This window comes from Mesoplodon bidens (assembly GCF_964165515.1).
Source record: "Mesoplodon bidens genome assembly, chromosome: 17".
NCBI classification, from domain to species: Eukaryota; Metazoa; Chordata; class Mammalia; order Artiodactyla; family Ziphiidae; genus Mesoplodon; species Mesoplodon bidens.
This window is the reverse complement of record NC_138174.1, coordinates 2,532,892-2,550,704: the sequence shown is the minus strand read 5'-3', so window position 1 is coordinate 2,550,704 and position 17,813 is coordinate 2,532,892. Positions and strand designations below refer to the sequence as shown.

At 43.2% G+C, this 17,813-nt stretch overlaps 2 protein-coding genes across 4 annotated transcripts in view; one reads left to right on the top strand and one right to left on the bottom strand.

The window, feature by feature from the left end:
* The window catches only part of SGCG (sarcoglycan gamma), a 46,813-nt gene extending 35,713 nt beyond the window's left edge, over positions 1–11,100 (bottom strand). For 2 of the 3 annotated variants that reach the window (XM_081215054.1, XM_081215055.1), the window contains exon 1: positions 10,865–11,100. In XM_081215054.1, coding sequence (XP_081071180.1) covers positions 10,865–11,028 — 164 coding nt within the window. In that variant the 5' untranslated portion in view covers positions 11,029–11,100. The remainder of the gene's footprint in view (positions 1–10,864) is intronic. The other variant, XM_081215056.1, reaches the window with a different exon arrangement.
* Positions 11,101–14,117: 3,017 nt separating this feature from the next.
* The window catches only part of LOC308604884 (uncharacterized protein), a gene marked incomplete at its 5' end in the record, with an annotated part of 98,227 nt that continues 94,531 nt past the window's right edge, over positions 14,118–17,813 (top strand). Inside the window, 2 exons of the mRNA XM_081214447.1 lie at positions 14,118–14,266; positions 16,748–16,956. Of these exons, the coding sequence (XP_081070573.1) occupies positions 14,118–14,266; positions 16,748–16,956 (358 nt within the window). The remainder of the gene's footprint in view (positions 14,267–16,747; positions 16,957–17,813) is intronic.

Genomic DNA, 17,813 nt, shown 5'->3' with positions numbered 1-17,813 from the left:
ACTATTTTTCTTATCATGGCAATTCGTTTAGACATAAAACCATGGCACAACTACCAATTCTCAACAAAAATATCTACTATACTTAACAGTGATGTTATGAGATGTACTTTTGTATTACTGTGTCTGAAAAGTCAAAATTTGAAACTCCTCACTCAATATGCTGGTTGAAATGTCATACGGAAAGGTTACTTACTGAGGGACCTTTCAACCATCAGTTAACTGGTTTATAGCAATGAACTTTTCAGCACTGGGGGCTGCTTTGTAAGGCCATTAGTCAAGTTGTATGTTGGATCTCCATTCACATTCACAGATTCATTTAACACTATTGACTTCCACTTTTGGTCCTGCTGGAGGATGACTTCGAGGAAAAAAAAATCTTTTGATTTTTTAGCATAGTTGAGATTATTGAAACGAGATCTTCAAAGTTTCCACTGTAGGTCTAGTTCGGGTTTGTAACTCACATACACGTCTCATCTGTTTTCAACAGAATCATAACATCTTAAAGCTATAAGGGGCCTTAAAGAAAACTAGTCTAACCCTCCACTAGATGTAAAATAGTTTGTTCAAGGTCAGAGCTGCTAAGGGCGTGGAGAGAAGTGACTTTCAGATGAAATAATTCAGGGTTTGGAAAGAACCGAGAAGTCTGGTGTAGTTGCCTTGAAGATTTGGCAGGAAAGTTACTAGTGAGACCTATTAGGCCATGTTCCGGGCTCAGCTGAAGTTGATGAATACACAGTAGCCCCATTTTAAACAGTGCCTGTGACTTTATACGCTAACTGCAGCTGTGCACACCTATATGGCAGCATCTCCCCAGACCAGGCCACACTTTTCTCATCCGCCCAGACCCGCTCTTCCGTCCACCCTCCACAAAAACCAGGGGCGACAGATCTGGGAACCTCCCTCACTAACCAGCCTGCCAGTCCCTAAGTTCCCCAGTGCCTGCTGCCTTGCCTCCCTCTCCACCCATCAGCGGCCCCCTGACTGCGGCACCTGGTCTGTGTGTAGCCGACCTGCTTCCCTGCTTCTAGGCACCGCTGTGCTCACCTTATCCCCTGCGTCTGCCAGAGAGACGCTGAGGACAGGTGATTCTGTCCTTGTCACCACCCTGCTTCAAGCCCTTCAGCAAGCCATCAGGATATGGTACCAGGTTCTGGACAGGCACACGCACCTTTACGGTGGAGCCCTGCCCATCTCACCTGTCCCCTTCCTTTGGGCTCCGTAAGAAACCACAGGAGTCTCAGTGCTGTCGGCTGCCCGGCTGTACCTCGGATTAGAGTCACCTCTCATCTTTTACCTTTTCAGAGCCAGCCTTGTATATGGATTTTTAAATGTATTATAATTGTTTGTATTTACATTGCCATCATTGGTTTATAGACCTGTTCTCTCTACCGGACCATGAACTGCCCGCTAAGCACCTGCCTAGAGCCAACCCTCAATTAGTTGAACTTTGTAGTTACACCAGACTCTGTTTTTTATGATATCAATTCTATAGTGCACAGTAACATTAAAAAAAAAATAGAGCTAACATATACAATCAGGATGACATTACAAGAATTATCCAGAAGAGGTCAGTATAACAGCAATAAGGGATGACTTTCGGGGCAAATGAAATGTGAAATCAAATTAAATTCTTTGCAAGTAATCAACTTTAAACCTTTAAAAAATACCATGTGAATTATTTGCACTTTCAATTGAAGCTATATGTCTTCAAAATAGGTGGCCACAGGCTTTTCAAGTAAGCAAAATGAAGTGATCAAATGATTCCATACACAACTGAAAACTCAGTTTTCATCTGGAAAGTAATTAATGTAATTACCTGGATGATTCTCACCCAGCCTCTCTGATTATTTTTAAATAGGGATGATCCTAGTGTATGCATTTTAACAAAGATAATTCATATTCCCTTCAGAGTAGCCATATCAATAAAAAATGAAACTGATTACTAGACTACTGAATGTAGGTATTTTATGCTTTTCATGGTACTCTGGGGGAATTTAGAAGTCAATATTTAGTATAAAGGGCTAATTCAGTGTTTTCAGGGAAAACAGAGGAGATAAAACCATCGGGATGCTGGAGAAGTAAGAGATAAGAAAAGGAAAGACTAAAAGGAATAGAAAACTTTTAGATTTCAGAAGAGAAAATGGAGCATGACCTGAAATTTCAAAAGTTACTGATGGTAATGCCTGAAGTGAGTCATAATCATTAAAAAAGTATTATTCCATGAACATATAACTTTGCATAATTATAGGGAACAGATCCTGCAGCTCCCGTAAGTACAGAGTTTTGGGGCAGAGAATGGAAGTGTGGCGTGTGCCCATCAGAATGACAGGAAACCCACTGAGTAACTACCAAGGCAGAACCGGCACACACTGGAGAGGAAATCCATCAGAAGGGCTTGTGATAAACCCCGACGTCTCCCGCTTCTCCCTGCCATCTCCACATCCACTGGTCTGAGGTCACTACTTACATCTTCCTCCCCATACTTACCCCTGACCTTCAAATAACTTTCTATTGCTATAGCTCGATTTACTAACTCCAGACTCACCCTGTGGGTTGAGTTCATATACGTTATCACCCAGTAGCCTTCTTCTCCTTTTCTCATTGTTGTTTTACCCGTGCTCACGTCTGAAATTCCAGTCTATGTAAGCATTTGTTTCTTGGTCCATAATGACAGAGCATCTCTCCACCCTTCTGCTCTCCAACCGAGGACGTCAGCATTTTCCCTGCCTACTTTTACATGATCAAACGGATCACATTCACATTCCATTCCAAAATGATCATCACCTGTATCTCCTACAATTTGACCAGATGGATTCAAAATGTAAAAATGCAAAAAAACAGTGTTCACATTTTTTACTCTTCTGGAAGAGTTTGAGAAGAAATTGCATTAATTCTTTAAACGTTTGGTAGAATTTACCTGTGAAGCCAGATCGGGTCTCTGGCTTTTCTTTGTTGGGAGATGTTTATTTTGATTCAATCTCCCTACTTGTTACTGGGCTCTTCAGATTTTCTATTTCTGACTAATTTGGTCCTGGTAGGCTGTATTTTTCCTGGGAATATATCCACTTCTTCCAGGCTATCCAATTTGTTGGAATGTAATTGTTCATAGTAGTCTCTTACGATTTTTGTATTTCTGTTCTATTGTTTGTAATGACTTCCTTCTAACTTCTGATTTTGTTTATGTGAGTCCTCTCTTTTTCTCTTAGTCTAACTAAAGGTTTGTACATTTTAATTACTTTTCAAAAAACCGGCTCCTAGTTTCATTGATCTTTTCTGTGGTCTTTTTAGTTTCTATTTCATTTATTTCTGCTCTGACATTTGTTATTTCCTTCCTTCTGCTAACTTCGATCTCCTTTTCTAGTTCCTTGAGGTATAAAATGAAGTTATTTATTTGAGATCTTTCTTTTTTCTTAATGTAGGCACTTTTGCTCTCCACTTTCTTCTTAGCATGGCTTTTGCAGCACCCCAAAGGTTTTATGTTGTGTTGTCATTTTCATTTGCCTCAAGGTATTTTTCCATTTCCCTTTTGATTTCTTCTTTGACCCACTGGTTGTTCAGGAGTGTTTTGTTTAACTTGTACACACGTGTGAATTTTCCAGCTTTCCTCCTGTATTGATTCATGGAGAATACTTTTTTACCTGCCCTATAATCCTCTGTACTGTCTGTTCATCTCTTTCACACCGCTTCCCCGCATCTGGCAACCTCTGCTCTTTTTTCATTGTCTCCATAGATTTGACTCTTCCAGAAAGTCTTATTATTTTAATCATACAGTATGTAGCTCTTTCAGATTTCTTCTTTCACTTAGTAATATGCATTTAAGTTCTTCCATGTCTGTTTGTGGCTTGATAGCTCACTTCTTTTTAGCACTGAATAACATTCCATCGTCTGGATGTACCAGTTTGTTTATCCATTCGTTTACAGAAAGACATCTTGGTTGTCAACAAATTCTGACAATTATGAATAAGGCTGCTATAAACACCTGGGTGCAGACTTTTGTGTAGACACAGGTTTTCAACTCCTTTGGGCAAATACCAAGGAACACAATGGCTGGATCATATGCTAAGAGTGTGTTTAATTTTGTAGAAACTGCCAGAGTGTCGTCCAAAGTGGCCGCACCCTTCTGCACTCCCACCAGCAGTGAATGGGAGTTCCTCTTGCATCACATCCCCGCCAGCACACTGCTCAGGTTTTACGGGACACTCTTGCTACTCTAACTTACACACAGAAATAACCCTCATGTGTGAAACCAGAGGCATGTGAGCACCACCACACTGAAGTCATCTGCCTTTGGAACAAATAGGCTACCTGTGGGATTCTCTGGGTTCTGCTGTCCTCTCCTGTCCTAATCCTAGTGAAGCACACCTGCAGGCCTTGCATTTACTTTCTAAATCTAATAAAAGTAGTTTATTCAGTTTACTTGCAGGAAAATATTCTTAATGAAAGTATATACAGATACCTTCCCTTTCATCACCCTGGGCATCTATTTTATTTGAAAAAAAAATCTACAAATAACCAAAATCTGTAAGTTGGAAAATATCTCCCAACTGTTTAAGGTGTAGCAAATAAGGGATAACATCACTTTTCAATATGTAGCTAATATTTTTAAATTAAGCAACATAGAAAAATCTGGAATCCTTTCCAGTATGAAACTAAGAACATTTAGTCTACTGAAATTATAAAATCTTACACATGCCAAAAAGGCAAACTTTATAAAATATTTTTTAGGGTTTTCTTTTTTTTCTTATTTCCAATTCTTATTTCCTGCTTATTTTCTTAAAGAACAATTACTCATCTGGCTCACCTCATTTGATTATTGTATGAAGTAATAAAAATATAAAATCAAAACTATGCACATGATCATGGTTTACTGATAGGTACAATGCAATCTCCCCTTTAAAGTGTGGGTCACTCATACAGTTTTCTATGCTGTGCGTTGTTGCAACAGTTTTGCAGAGTGATGGAACTCAGGGATGATTCTTAATGTAATGCAACATGTATAGTATATTCTCAGTGATGCAGCTACTACCGTATTATTTTTCAAAAAAAGAGAAACGCTTATTTGTACTAATTTTTTACAACCTGGGCATAGTTTACAAACATTAATTTACTCAGTTTGAATTTTTAGCTCCACAGAGGAAAGCAACATTTTTTTTTTTTTTGCAGGGGGGCACAGGGGTTGTGTATTATCTCATTCTCTGAAGCAAGAGGTGAGAAGAGAAAGCAAAGTCAAGATAAAAGGGACTAATTCCTTCTTTGCCAAATCTTTCGAGGATGACTAAGTAGTATTTTGTATGAGGTGATTTCTCAAAAAAGAATGTCTACATATATTCCAGTCTATGTTGAAAAATATTTCACAACTAAACATATTTCTTAATAATTGACTGTTTTCATTAGTATGGGTCAGGGTTTGGTAAACAATGGCCTGTGTGTCAAATAAGGCCTGCCACCTGTCCTTGTAGGTAGAGCGAGACCAGGTCACAACCATGCTTATTCTTTTAGGGATCCCCATGGCGGCCAACGCTGCAGAGCTGAGTAGTTAGTTGTGACAGGGGCCTTATGCCCACAAAGCCTCAAGTATTTATTACATGCCTCCTTACAGAAAAAGTTTTCTACCTCCTGATACAACCCACTGGAAATAAACTGTATTGTGGGTCATGTTTTACTTTGGTTTTACTATTTTAAAAATAAATTTACTGTGTCTAATTAGCATTGTCAATTCAAGAAGTGAATCTGATAATTATATTACATTCTTACATCCCCTCCACCTTCAAAAAACTAAAATCAACTGTACTCAGCCGTAAAAAAGAATGAAATAATGCCATCTGCAGCAAAAGGGATGGACCTAGAGACAATCATACTAAGTGAAGCAAGTCAGAAAGAGAACGACAAATATCGTATGATATCACTTATATATGGAACCTAAAAATATGATACAAATAAACTTATTTACAAAACAGAAATAGACCCACAGATATAGAAAACAAACTTATGGTTACCAAAGGGGAAAGGTTGGGGGGAGGGATAAATTAGGAGTTTGGGATTAACAGATACACACTACTATACATAAAATAGGTAACCAACAGGGACCTACGGTACAGCACAGGTAACTCTACTCAATGTCTTATAATAAAAGATAATGAAAAAGACGCTGAAAAAGAATATATATATATATATATATATATATATATATATATATATATAAAATGTATAAATGAATCATTTTGCTGTATACCTGAAATTAACACAACATTGTAAATTAACTATACTTCAATTAAAAAAAATGATTTAATTAATTAATCAAAAAGTATATACAGTCAAACTTATAGGAAAGAGTGGAAAATTCTCAAGGGCTAGAAATTCGGACGGAAGTCCCAGCCAGAGACAGTGGGAGGTGAAGCGTCACAGGCGCGGAGGCAGCAGGTGATGAGCCCCACTCTTGGGCCCAGAGGCCCAGCCTGAATCTTTGTGCCCAACAGGGATAGCTGGCCTCTGGGCAGAGCAAGGCCAGAGCTCCTGCCATGGAGGGAAATACAAGGACAGGCCCCTCCCTCCTCAAGGCTGTGGACGGAAAGACAGCAAAGTCAGAGCCTGTACCAACCACGAGCCTGCACCGTGTGTGGGTGTGAGTCTGACCAAATTTACAACAAATATGTGCTCTAAATCCCCCCATGAAATGTACAGAAAAACTGGTCTAGGACCCATCAAGAAAGGACAGGAAAGGAAAAAAGGAAGACAGGCAAAAATGGGGGAGTAAAACCTGATCCTGTGTGAAGGATGACAGAACTGTCCCAGGCAGACTAGGATAAATGTTAATAAAATTAAAATCTTTCGTAAAAAGGAAGTACAGTGGGCTAGACCACCCTCTACTATACTCAACTCACCTCGATACTTGCTAATAGAATACTGTGTTAATAAGATATTATTCCATCGATCTCCTGTATTTACCTGACTCACTAAAAAGTCAAAGAAATACACTTAATGAGAGGAGGAAGACCTAAAGGAGGTGTCTACAGAGTTTCCAAAGACAAATTCTGTGAGGTTTTAAGGGCGTGAAGGTTAGTGGTGCTTATTTTTTATACGACGTCACTTTAACCTTAAACGTTCGTCTTCTTTTCCCTTGATTCAAGGAATTACTAGCCCTAGTCATATGGACTGGCTGTTTGAGCTGTTTTGCATCCATAAGAAGAGTGAAATGCAGGGCTCGTGGGAAGGTTTTCCTGGGCACTGTGCTGCAGTGGGAACCACGGGTTTGGAGGCAGATCTCTGTTATTACCCCGCTCTGCCCAGCAGCTACCTGGGCCAACGACAGCCTCTGTGGCCCAGTTTCCGTCTGTGTAAAGGGGGGCCCTAATCACAGGGTGCTTGTGAAGATGGGATGAAATGGAATTCCCAAAGTGCCTGGGTTAAAGCAGGAGCTCAACTGATGGCACGGACACAGCCCTTTTGTTGTTAAGGCAAATGCCAGAAGACAGAGGTAAAGGAGCAAGCTATTAGGGGTACATCTGAGAAGGAGAGTCTCTGGAGAATAATTTATTGGATATTTCCCTCAATTCATTCTGAATTAAGAGATTTTAAACAAATAGACTGAGTCATGAATCTTAAAGGAGAAGGATACAGAGGAGGAAACCGTGTCTACCAAGAGGAGCCATTGGTCAGGAACCTGAGTTACAACACAACCCACAGAATTGCACCTAAACAGCTCCACGATTCATATAGGCATTCTTTGTAAGAATATAACTTGTATACAGCCCTAGCTTTTTCATATCTGTTTGCTCCTTAGGTCTTTGTCTTCAATGCAATATGATTTTAGTTGAGTTTTTCAAATTTAAAAATTCTTCCTTTTCTCATTCAGAGACCTTATTTTTGAAAAAAAGTGTTTAGCAACAAACATTAGACAAAAATAATAAGCACATTTTTATAAATTAATACCTGGTTCATGTTACTTTTCCAATTAAGTTTTCATTGTTTTATTATTAAGGTAATTATTAATGCAGTTATGTTCTGATATGATGGAATGACTTAGGGTTTTGTATGTGCAGCAACGAAGCCTACTGACATGCTAAAAATCTAATTTAAGTGATCTTGGTCGGAGTCCAAGACTGGGCTTAGAGAGCTGTTAACCTCTTGAAATTGAATCCAAAGTTGGTGTCCATGTCCAGGCATTTTTCTGAATAGCACACCTATAACTATCACCAGACTTTCAAAGGGGTCCATGGCCTTAAAATACTTAGGAAGCATCTCTTTACTATCTCCTTGTCCTGCGGCCTCCTATTCCAGTACAAATATCTCCCTCACATCTAACAAAATGATATGCTAAAAGGACAAGGTGTTATATGTAGTTATTTTGTTTCCTAATTTGGAAGGTGTCATGTTCAGAAATTTATATGCAAATATACTTCGAAGGAGGGCTGTCTATACAGAAAACACTGTATTTGTATCACTGAGAGCACATAACCAGTTGTGTTTACTTCGTATAAATTTAACTAAGAAGACAATGAAATGGGCATTTTAAAAAAAAATCACAAAGCACCATTTCCTAAGTCTAGAAAATTAAATGTTTGGGTTGTTATACTACAATGATCATTCCCACATAAATCACTTTCTAACAATACAATTCTGGAGAAAGAAATAGAATTACCTTTTTTTTTGCTTAACTGTAACTATGTTTGTAGATACTTGCAGATGTTATCCACATTAAGACAGGAGCTCTTGCAGGGCACAATCTTAAGTAGTAAAGACTAAACAAGGGTCTGATAAATTAAAAAAAAAAAATCATCATCATCAGGACTTCCCTGGTGGCACAGTGGTTAAGAATCTGCCTGTCAATGCAGGGGACACGGGTTCGATCCCTGGTCCAGGAAGATCCCACATGCTGTGGAGCAACTAAGCCCGTGCACCACAACTACTGAGCCTGCGCTCTAGAGCCCTCGAGCCACAACTACAGAGCCTGAATGCTGCAACTACTGAAGCCCACGTGCCTAAAGCCCATGTTCTGCAACAAGAGAAGCCACTGCAATGAAGACCCAACGCAGCCAAAAATAAATAAAATTAAAAACAAAACAAAACTCTAAGTAATCTACAGGTTTATTTTAAAAAAATCAGAACCAAGAAAATGAAATGGTGCCGATTAAAATGTAATAGTACATATATATTTTTTAATATAATATATTTAAAATATGATCTAGCCACAGGAATAAAATGCCTCTTTAAAAATGAAATGAGGGCTTCCCTGGTGGCGCAGTGGTTGAGAGTCCGCCTGCCGATGCAGGGGACACGGGTTCGTGCCCAGGTCCGGGAAGATCCCACATGCCGTGGAGCGGCTGGGCCCGTGAGCCATGGCTGCTGAGCCTGCGCGTCCAGAGCCTGTGCTCCGCAACGGGAGAGGCCACAACAGTGAGAGGCTCGCGTACTGAAAAAAAAAAAAAAAAAAAAAAAAAAAGAAATGAGTATTATCCTCATTATCTCTGAGAGAGGTGTTTTCATAGTTTAAAAAAGCAAACAAATTATTGGTTAAATGTGAGTTTGTTTATTCCTTTTATAGTCTGCTATGTAGTTCTAACGAATTTAATTTGTTCAATGGATTATTCATCACTTTGAATAATTCATCATTTTTAAATAAATAATAATAAAAAAATTATTCATCATTTTTTTCTGAGATTAAAGAAACATTATTCATAGATTACAATTGTTATGCAGGGCACCTTCTTATGCTTCTAAGCCTGAAGTGTAAGTGTACTATCCGTGTTAATGATTTATGTGCAATATCTACTAAATATTGTGTTTAATGTCTGATTTAGCTCTAACAAACACTGAAAATGGAAAAACCATAGGATTCAGAGAAAGTAAAATAATTGAAAACATGATTGTTCTACAACCTCAAAAGTTCACTGCAGGATGTTTTACACACGTGGACTGGAGGCCACTTTGCAATCATTTTGTTTGGAAGCACATTTTCTCCAGAGGAAGTTTTAATACCAGACACACTGAACCTTCCAGTAAAATAGTCCATCACCAAGAACCAAGAGATCAGCTTAAGTAAATATTTGAAAAATACTGTAAAATCTATTTTTCATAGTTTTTAAATAACCTGCTCATATTCAAGAACGAAAAGCACAAGAAGAGCCACAGAAAAAGGCTTACTTAAAAGAATACAATTCCCTTGCTTTACACAGATTTACCCGCTTTAAGGGACACCCAGCAGCACTAGTAAAACAATACCACGCATCTACACAGAGTGCCATCTCTGTAACATCTACTCCTACGACAGCAGGAATCACTGGACGAGCAGCTGTTTCCCAGAAAAACCGTACGTGACTGTCCCAGCCAACTATCCAGCGATGGCTCCTATCAACTTTCTAATTAATCCCGATTTAACCAAGTGATAACACGCAGATATGTACCTACCAACCATGGGTACTCGGTGGGTAGTGGCTGAGGCTGGAGGGACCACCCCAGGGAAGCGGGTGTGAGACCCGTGACTTCAGGGCTCTCTGTCTCCACCCCCCGCCCGCCCCGCCCCCGGGAAGCCCAGGTCAGCCCCCAAGTGTGCTCGCGCCTAACTCCGGGGGCGGACCGGTCAGTAACCCAGGGCGACGCGATGAGCAAAACCAGTGCACGGAACACGAGTCACTCCCCCGAAGTTAAGTCCAGTCCGAGGGCGGCTCGGCCGGCAAAACTCTTGGGGCAAAGACAGGCGGACGGTCCCAACTACACTGCGTGGCTTCCCCCGGACCCGCGGGCCGCAGCGGCGGAAGAAGCAGGTGCGGGGCCGGGCTGTGGGGCCCCTGACCACGCGCGGGCCAGCTCAGGGGCTGGAAACCGGGCAGGTGACGGCGAAGCGGTGGCCCGCGGCTGCGCTCCTTACCTGCGCTGCTTCCCGCGGGCCGGGGCCGCGGGCCGGCGCCTCAGGTCCTGTCGTCCCAGGCGGAAGGGCCTCCGTCTTCTCCCCGGACAGCGCGGGCCGCGGCTCCGTCCTGCGTCCTCGGCGGGCGCCGCGGCGACTGCGCTCCCCGGCTGGGGGGCCCACATCCCGGCGGGGGCGCCCACATCCCCGCGCGGGCTCGGGACGCCCGGGACCCGGGGCCGGGCGGTCGGCGGCAGCAGACCTCGGCGGGGCGCGCGGGGCCCCCGAGGCGTCCCGCCCGCGCGCGCGCGCGCGTGCGTGCGTGCGTCGACGTGCCAACCCCGAGTCACGTCCCCGCGGGTCGTTGGCCCCCGGCCCGTCTCTTCAGCCGCCGCGGGGGCGCCTTCCAGCCGTTCCTGGTGCAGCGGCGTCGGGTCACGCAGTGCGGGTCGGAGCTACGGTGTTCCCGCCTCGGCCCTCGGCCCACGAGGTACCAGAACCGGCGCCGCCCCTTCCGCGCGCGCCAGGGCGGCCCTGCTGGGGACCCGGCCCTTCGCGGGCTCCGGTGTGTCCCTCGTCCTGTCCCCCGCGAGCCTCTGCGGCTCCGGACACCGAGCAGGGCCGGCCCCCGCGGGGTTTGCAGAAACTCTGGTCTCGGCACCAAGGGGACTGCGCGCCCACCCGCTGCTTTGAAGAGCAGCTGTACTACGATTTGTTTTCTTTTTTAAAGCCTGGAGCGGTTCGCTCAAATGATGATAAGGCACAGGGTTCTCCTGGTAGTGCTTCTGTGTCTGTCATTTGTTTACTTGTTGACACCTCCGCACGGGAGAGTGACTTGGTTCCAGCAGTTTTGTGTCTGGGGAATGGCCGGGGTGTCTGCAGATGTTTTGTGTAACGTACTGAGGAGGTAAATTATCAAACACATTCCTGAAAGGGTCCTACTGGTGTATCCTGTGAATTTTTAAATGGAGATAACGCTATTTTATCTGGAAGCAAATAGAAACACAAAGACGCTGGGGTATTTAAAAATGTTTTTCACGTAACCAAGTGGATAATGGCAAAGCAGAAATGGTTACAACTCTCACATTACATTTTATTTTAAAGCAGACTTTTCACAGGTGGAAATCAAAAGCCATTTCCCCAGAAAAGTCCAATGAAAATTTTCATTAATTATTCTCCACCTCATAGGTGATAGTGACAACCATTTTTAAAAAAAATTTACTCTCACAGGGATAAGTAAGATTGCTGTAGATTCAGATGTACTATTAAAGATGGATTAATAATTCTCTACATATTTCACAGGCAGCATAATGAAAAGAATTGGGAACTGTTGCTCTAAAAATGTCCATACTATCCAGTAAAGGTTGCTGTTTTTATATTTGTGTCAAATAGTGTAAAAGTTATTAATGTATTCTACTTGCCAAAACTGACACGATCCCAGACCAGCATCATGTCTCTCGTTGGCTTAGGAAAAAAGAGCTGGCAAGAGTTTCCTGCTGGGGATGGTGTACAGCGTCAAGGACCCAGAGCACGTGCCGTGATTTCCCTGATGGAAAAGGTAAATATATCCAAAGTGGAGTGTGGAAAAAGCCAGGGGTGTGTGCCAGGTCTGAACTCTCCAAATGGGTTTGAGTGAGCACCTTATCTGAGAGATTTTGATCAACACAGGACATGTACAGTTATTTGCATCTTATACCTATTTATGAATACATTACATGCAGAAAAATATATTACTTAGATTGTAAAACACAAAGAGAAAATTTTAAATGAATGATAAAAGTGCACCTAAGTAGAAAACGTATTGGAATGGTGATGTGAGGCTCTTTGCAGACCCTCTTACCAGTGAAACAATCAAAAGTGAGTGGTGAAAATTATTTTAAAAACATTTATTTAAGGTCTCTGGAAATTGTCCTAAGGGCATACAGTAAATGGAGAAACATTCATTCGTGAGAATCTACTAAATCTTGGTAAGAACAGCAAGAATCTGGGTATTCGGTCTAGGACTGAATCTGCGCCACCCCAGCTCCGTGTGATGCGCTGTGTGGGTGCAGCCGAGAAGACGGCCTTCCTCTCCTCCAGTTCCCAGTCTGCGTTGCTGGCTTCTCCTTAGAAGGGGCAGGCCTCCAGCATCCTCAGCGCCCCCCCCCCCCCCGCAAGCTGCAGGCACAAGCTTTATTCCAGGCAAGTGTGGCCGACAGGTCTGGGACTTCCCACATACCTAGCCACCACTCTAGGGTGGAACCTCTCCCCCAGGTGTGGCAGGCCAAGGATATGGGGCCACTACTGTCCCCATCTTGGCTCCCTCGTAGGAGGCAGTTCCACACTCGGAGAAGAGAGGAGACTAGGGGCCGCAGTCCCTAATCAGTGCCCTAGTCGTAGGGTGGGAGGTCATGGTGAGAGAGGAGGCCGCAGTGCCCGCCTCTAGCTCTGGAGCAGTGGGGCGAGGTTCTGCCCGGGGCAGAGGCAGGCTAAGCAGGGAGTTCCACAGCCCTTCTTGAGGAGATGGATTTTATTTGGAGGAGATGGTGGGGAAGGGCACTCTCAGATATGGTGGAGAGCTTGGTAATACGCAATTGAGAAGAGGCTGGTAGCTCCATGATAGCAAAGAGCTCAGTGGTAGACTAGCTAGAAATTTAACAGAGAAAACCAAGGATAAAGAGAGAAGAATGCTGTGGTAAATAGAGACTCCATGCGTAAAGAGTGCATAACATCTCACACGCTCCAGGACCCAGGGCAGAGCAGTAACTTGGAGGGAGCCTGGGTCAGACCCACTTGCTGATCTTGGAGAGCCTCGCAGAGAGGCAGGAGGTAGCAGGCGCTCAGCCTGGGATGAGGACTCTGCAGCAGCCACTGTGCAGAGCTCATCCCACCACAAGGATGCTGGTGTTGGTAAGCGCCGTTTTGAAATCCTCCCTCTAGAGCCAGAACCCAGCCCCACCTACCAGCCAGTCAGTACCAGTCTTGGGCTGCCTCAGGCCAAGCAGCTAGGTGGGCAGGGACACAGCCCCACACGACAGCAGGCCAGCTGCCCTGGGACTGGCTCTGCCCACCAGAGGGCCCAGAACCCAGCCCTACCCACCAAGGGGTGAGCATCAGCCCTGGAATGCCCTGGGCCCTTGTCCCACCCACCTGAGAGCTAACACCGACTCCAGGACCCCCAGGGTCCTGCAGCTAGAGACCCCAGGACATGGCCCCATCACCAGCTCCAGGACGCCATGGACCCTGCGGCCAACCATGACCGGACTGGCCCAGCCCACCAGAAGGTCACCCCCTCATGACTCAGCCCCACCCGCCAGCAGGTTGGCACCGGGACCAAGACTCCCCTGGCCCTGTATCCAACCATGCCAGGACTTGGACCTGCCAACCCACGGCCGGCTGGCAGCCTCCGCACAAGGCAGGGCCTGGCAACCAACTGGAACAAAGGTCAGACAAGCCTACTAGCATGCCCACAGTAGTCAGCCTGCTACAAGAGAACAGCCCGGGCAGCCCACATAGGAGGAAGCCCTACAGCATATAGCTCTGGTGACCATTACTGAAATTGAATCAATAATTTTAAAACGCCCAACAAACAAAAGTCCAAGACCAGATGGCTTCACAGGTCAATTCCATCAAACATTTAGAGAAGAGTTAAGACCTGTCGTTCTCAAATTATTCCAAAAAATTGCTGAGGACAGAACATTTTGGAACACATTCTATGAGGCCAGGATCACCTTGATACCAGACAAAGATATCATAAAAAGAGAAAATTACAGGCCACTATCACTAATGAACATAGATGCAAAAATCCTCAGCATAATATTAGCAAACCGAATTCAACAATACTTTGAAAGGCTCATACACCATGATCAAGTGGGATTTATCCCAGGGATGCAAGGATGGTTCAGTAGCCACACATCAGTCAATGTGATACACCACATTAACAAATTGAATAAAAACTATGTGATCATTTCAACAGATGCACAAAAAGCTTTTGACAAGATTCAACATCATGTATGATAAAAACTCTCAACAAAGTGGCTCTAGAGGGAAATCCGTCAACATATTAAAGGCATATATGATAAGCCCAAAGCTAATATTATACTCAGTGGTTGCATTTCTATACACTAACAAAGAACTACCAGAAAGAGAAATGAAGAAAACTGTCCCACTTACAATCATATAAAAATTAATAAAATAACAAGGAATAAATCTAACTAAGGACGTAAAAGACCTGTACTCAGAAAACTATGAGATGCTGATAAAAGAACTGGAAGATGACACAAACAGATGGGAAGATACACTGTGCCCATGGATTGGAAGAATTACTGCTGTTAAAATGACCATACTGCCCAAGGCGGTCTACAGATTCAATGCAATACCTACCATGTGTGATGGATTTTGATCTGAGACTAGCTTTTAAGTGAAGCCTGCAACACACATCTGTCCTAACTGGTGTCAGCTACCAATATTTACCAAAAAGAATCTTGCTGCTACCATTGCCAAGAATGCCTTTTACTAGCTTCTTGACCTGGAGCTAGTATTCATTTTCGTATTGTAATCCTTACTTACATGTGTTAGAACCAATCATTTACTTCTCATCTATAAATTTAGTCCAGGTTTAGAATTAAATTGAATTCTTATTGCAATTGCCATCTTAGTCTTTCATGGTTTAATTAACTAAGCAGATTTTAATATAATATGTTTAGTCTATCATTTCTAAAAATTACCTTCCACAATGTGTTAAGAATTAAATAATTACTGTCAAGTTGCTGCAAAATTAACTGTTACCATTTTAATATGACCACACAAAACAGGGAAAAGTTACTGAGTCTTAAAGTGCTTCTTAAAAATTTTAGTTAAGAGATTCATCAATGCTGACATCTTAATTTTATTCTACTCTTCAACCGGTGCATTTATTTTTATGTAATTATGAGCTGTCTGAGGTCCTTTTCATAACAACAGGTTTTATTTGCTTGACTGAACTTAATGAAATCCATGTGCATGAGTGAATTTTACAGATGTATTTAAATTCAGTACCTGAAATCCTTGTTTCTTATGGTGTCTAATATTTTAAAATATGTGGGCTTTTGAAGAAAGCAAATCATAGAATCACAAGAAACAAGTTAAATGATACTAAAGAAGATATTTAGCAGATTTTGATAACTTCAATTGGTTTTATACTTGCATCATTTTAATCTCTTGTATAACTAATTTAGCCTTAACATTTCCAGAGAAGATTCTGCAGTCTTCTTTGGAAATATGTTCTATTGTCAGAAAGAGTTTTCTAAGAATTAACAGGTTTGTTTTGGCTCCTACATCACCTTAGAGGAAGCGTTTGGGTCATTCAGTGTCTTCCATAACGTGACCACTCACATTAAACGTTCTGTGAGTTTTAGACCAATCTCGAGATTTGGGGGTTCTGAGGAAGAGATACTGTTACCGAACGCAAGTTCATGTGCCCAATGCACAGTGAGGCCAAACAAACTGAAACGTCAGAGTTTGGAGCAGAGAAAGGTTTATTGCAGGGCCGAGCAAGGAGATGGGTGGCTCATGCCCCCAAAGCCTCTAACTCTCCGAAGGGTTTCAGCAAAGCATTTTTAGAGGCCAGGTGAGGGAGGGAGGCGGTTAGTTGTTGCAGACTTCTTGGTGTAGGATCCTTTGTTCTTGCAGCTGTCAGGTAGGTCGGGCCATGGTGTTCCTGCTGTAAACCTCCAACCAGACATTCTGCAGCTCTACCTCTACATGAATAGACTCTTAAAGGTCGGAGCTTTGAGAATGGGCTGTCCTTTGTATTTCAGGCTCTAGGCAACGTTCTTTCACAAAAGGTGCAGAGCCTGCCCGACTGAGCGCAGGCAGCAGAGCCCAAGGGTTAAAGCGAAAGGAACGGATCTCACACGGAGTCAGATTCGTTCTTCCCTGTTGCAGTACCTGTGCACAGTGGGGTCCTCCTGCCACCCCGCACCCCGCCCTCCTCCTCTTCTCCCACCTCTGTCCTGCCCTTTCCAGTCCTCCCTTGACGCAGGGTTCCAAATACTTGTCCTGCCTTGTGCAGATTGGCGTCCACTTGCTTCTGAAACCTTGGCCCTTCTACTGCGACACCTCTCCTTCTCTGAACGAAGCATCATCTGAGCACGGTCCATCTTACCCCAAGAAGATCTCGGTTAAAAAACCGAGATAATATTTGTTCCTTTTATAGTTACCTTATGGCAGACTTTTATTTTTTATATTTATTTATTAGCTGCACCTCACGGCATGTGGGACCTTAGTTCCCTGACCAGGGATCGAACCTGTGGCCCCTGCAGTGGAAGCTTGGAGTCTTAACCACCCGACTGTCAGGGAAGTCCTTTCTCTTCTCCTTTTTTTTTTTTAATATTTATTTATTTTCCTATATGGCTGTGTTTGGTAAATAAATACCAAATATTTATTTATTTGGTTTAGTTGTGGCACTTGGGATCTTTCAGTGCAGTGCGCAGGCTCTTAGTTGCGGTGCATGGGCTCAGTAGTTGCAGCACGTGGGCTTAGTTGCCGTGTGGCATGTGGGATCTTAGTTCCCCGACCAGGGATCGAACCTGCACCCCCTACATTGGAAACGTGCAGTCTTAACCTCTGGACTGCCAGGGAAGTCCTATGGCAGACTTTTATATCATCTTCACATTTTCACTTAATTGGTTAGATTAAGGCATGTTAACCTTAGCAGCAGTGTGACTTTTTAGACCAATATTTATTTCTGTGCCAGGAAACCCGTTTCTCCCCCCTGCCCCCCCTTACCTCCCTCTCGTCTCTGCCCCTCCCCCTCCTCCCTTCCAGCAATCACTTGATATTGATGATCATGCTCGCTTTATACATTTACTTTGGCCACTCATATGCCTAGGCTATCACTTTTGATGGTTTGTTTTGGTTGTTTTCTACCACTAAATGTATTATGCTAGAGTTATTACACCTATCATTTCTGTCTGGTTTAGCCTTTATTCCATATCTAATGAGAACTTTG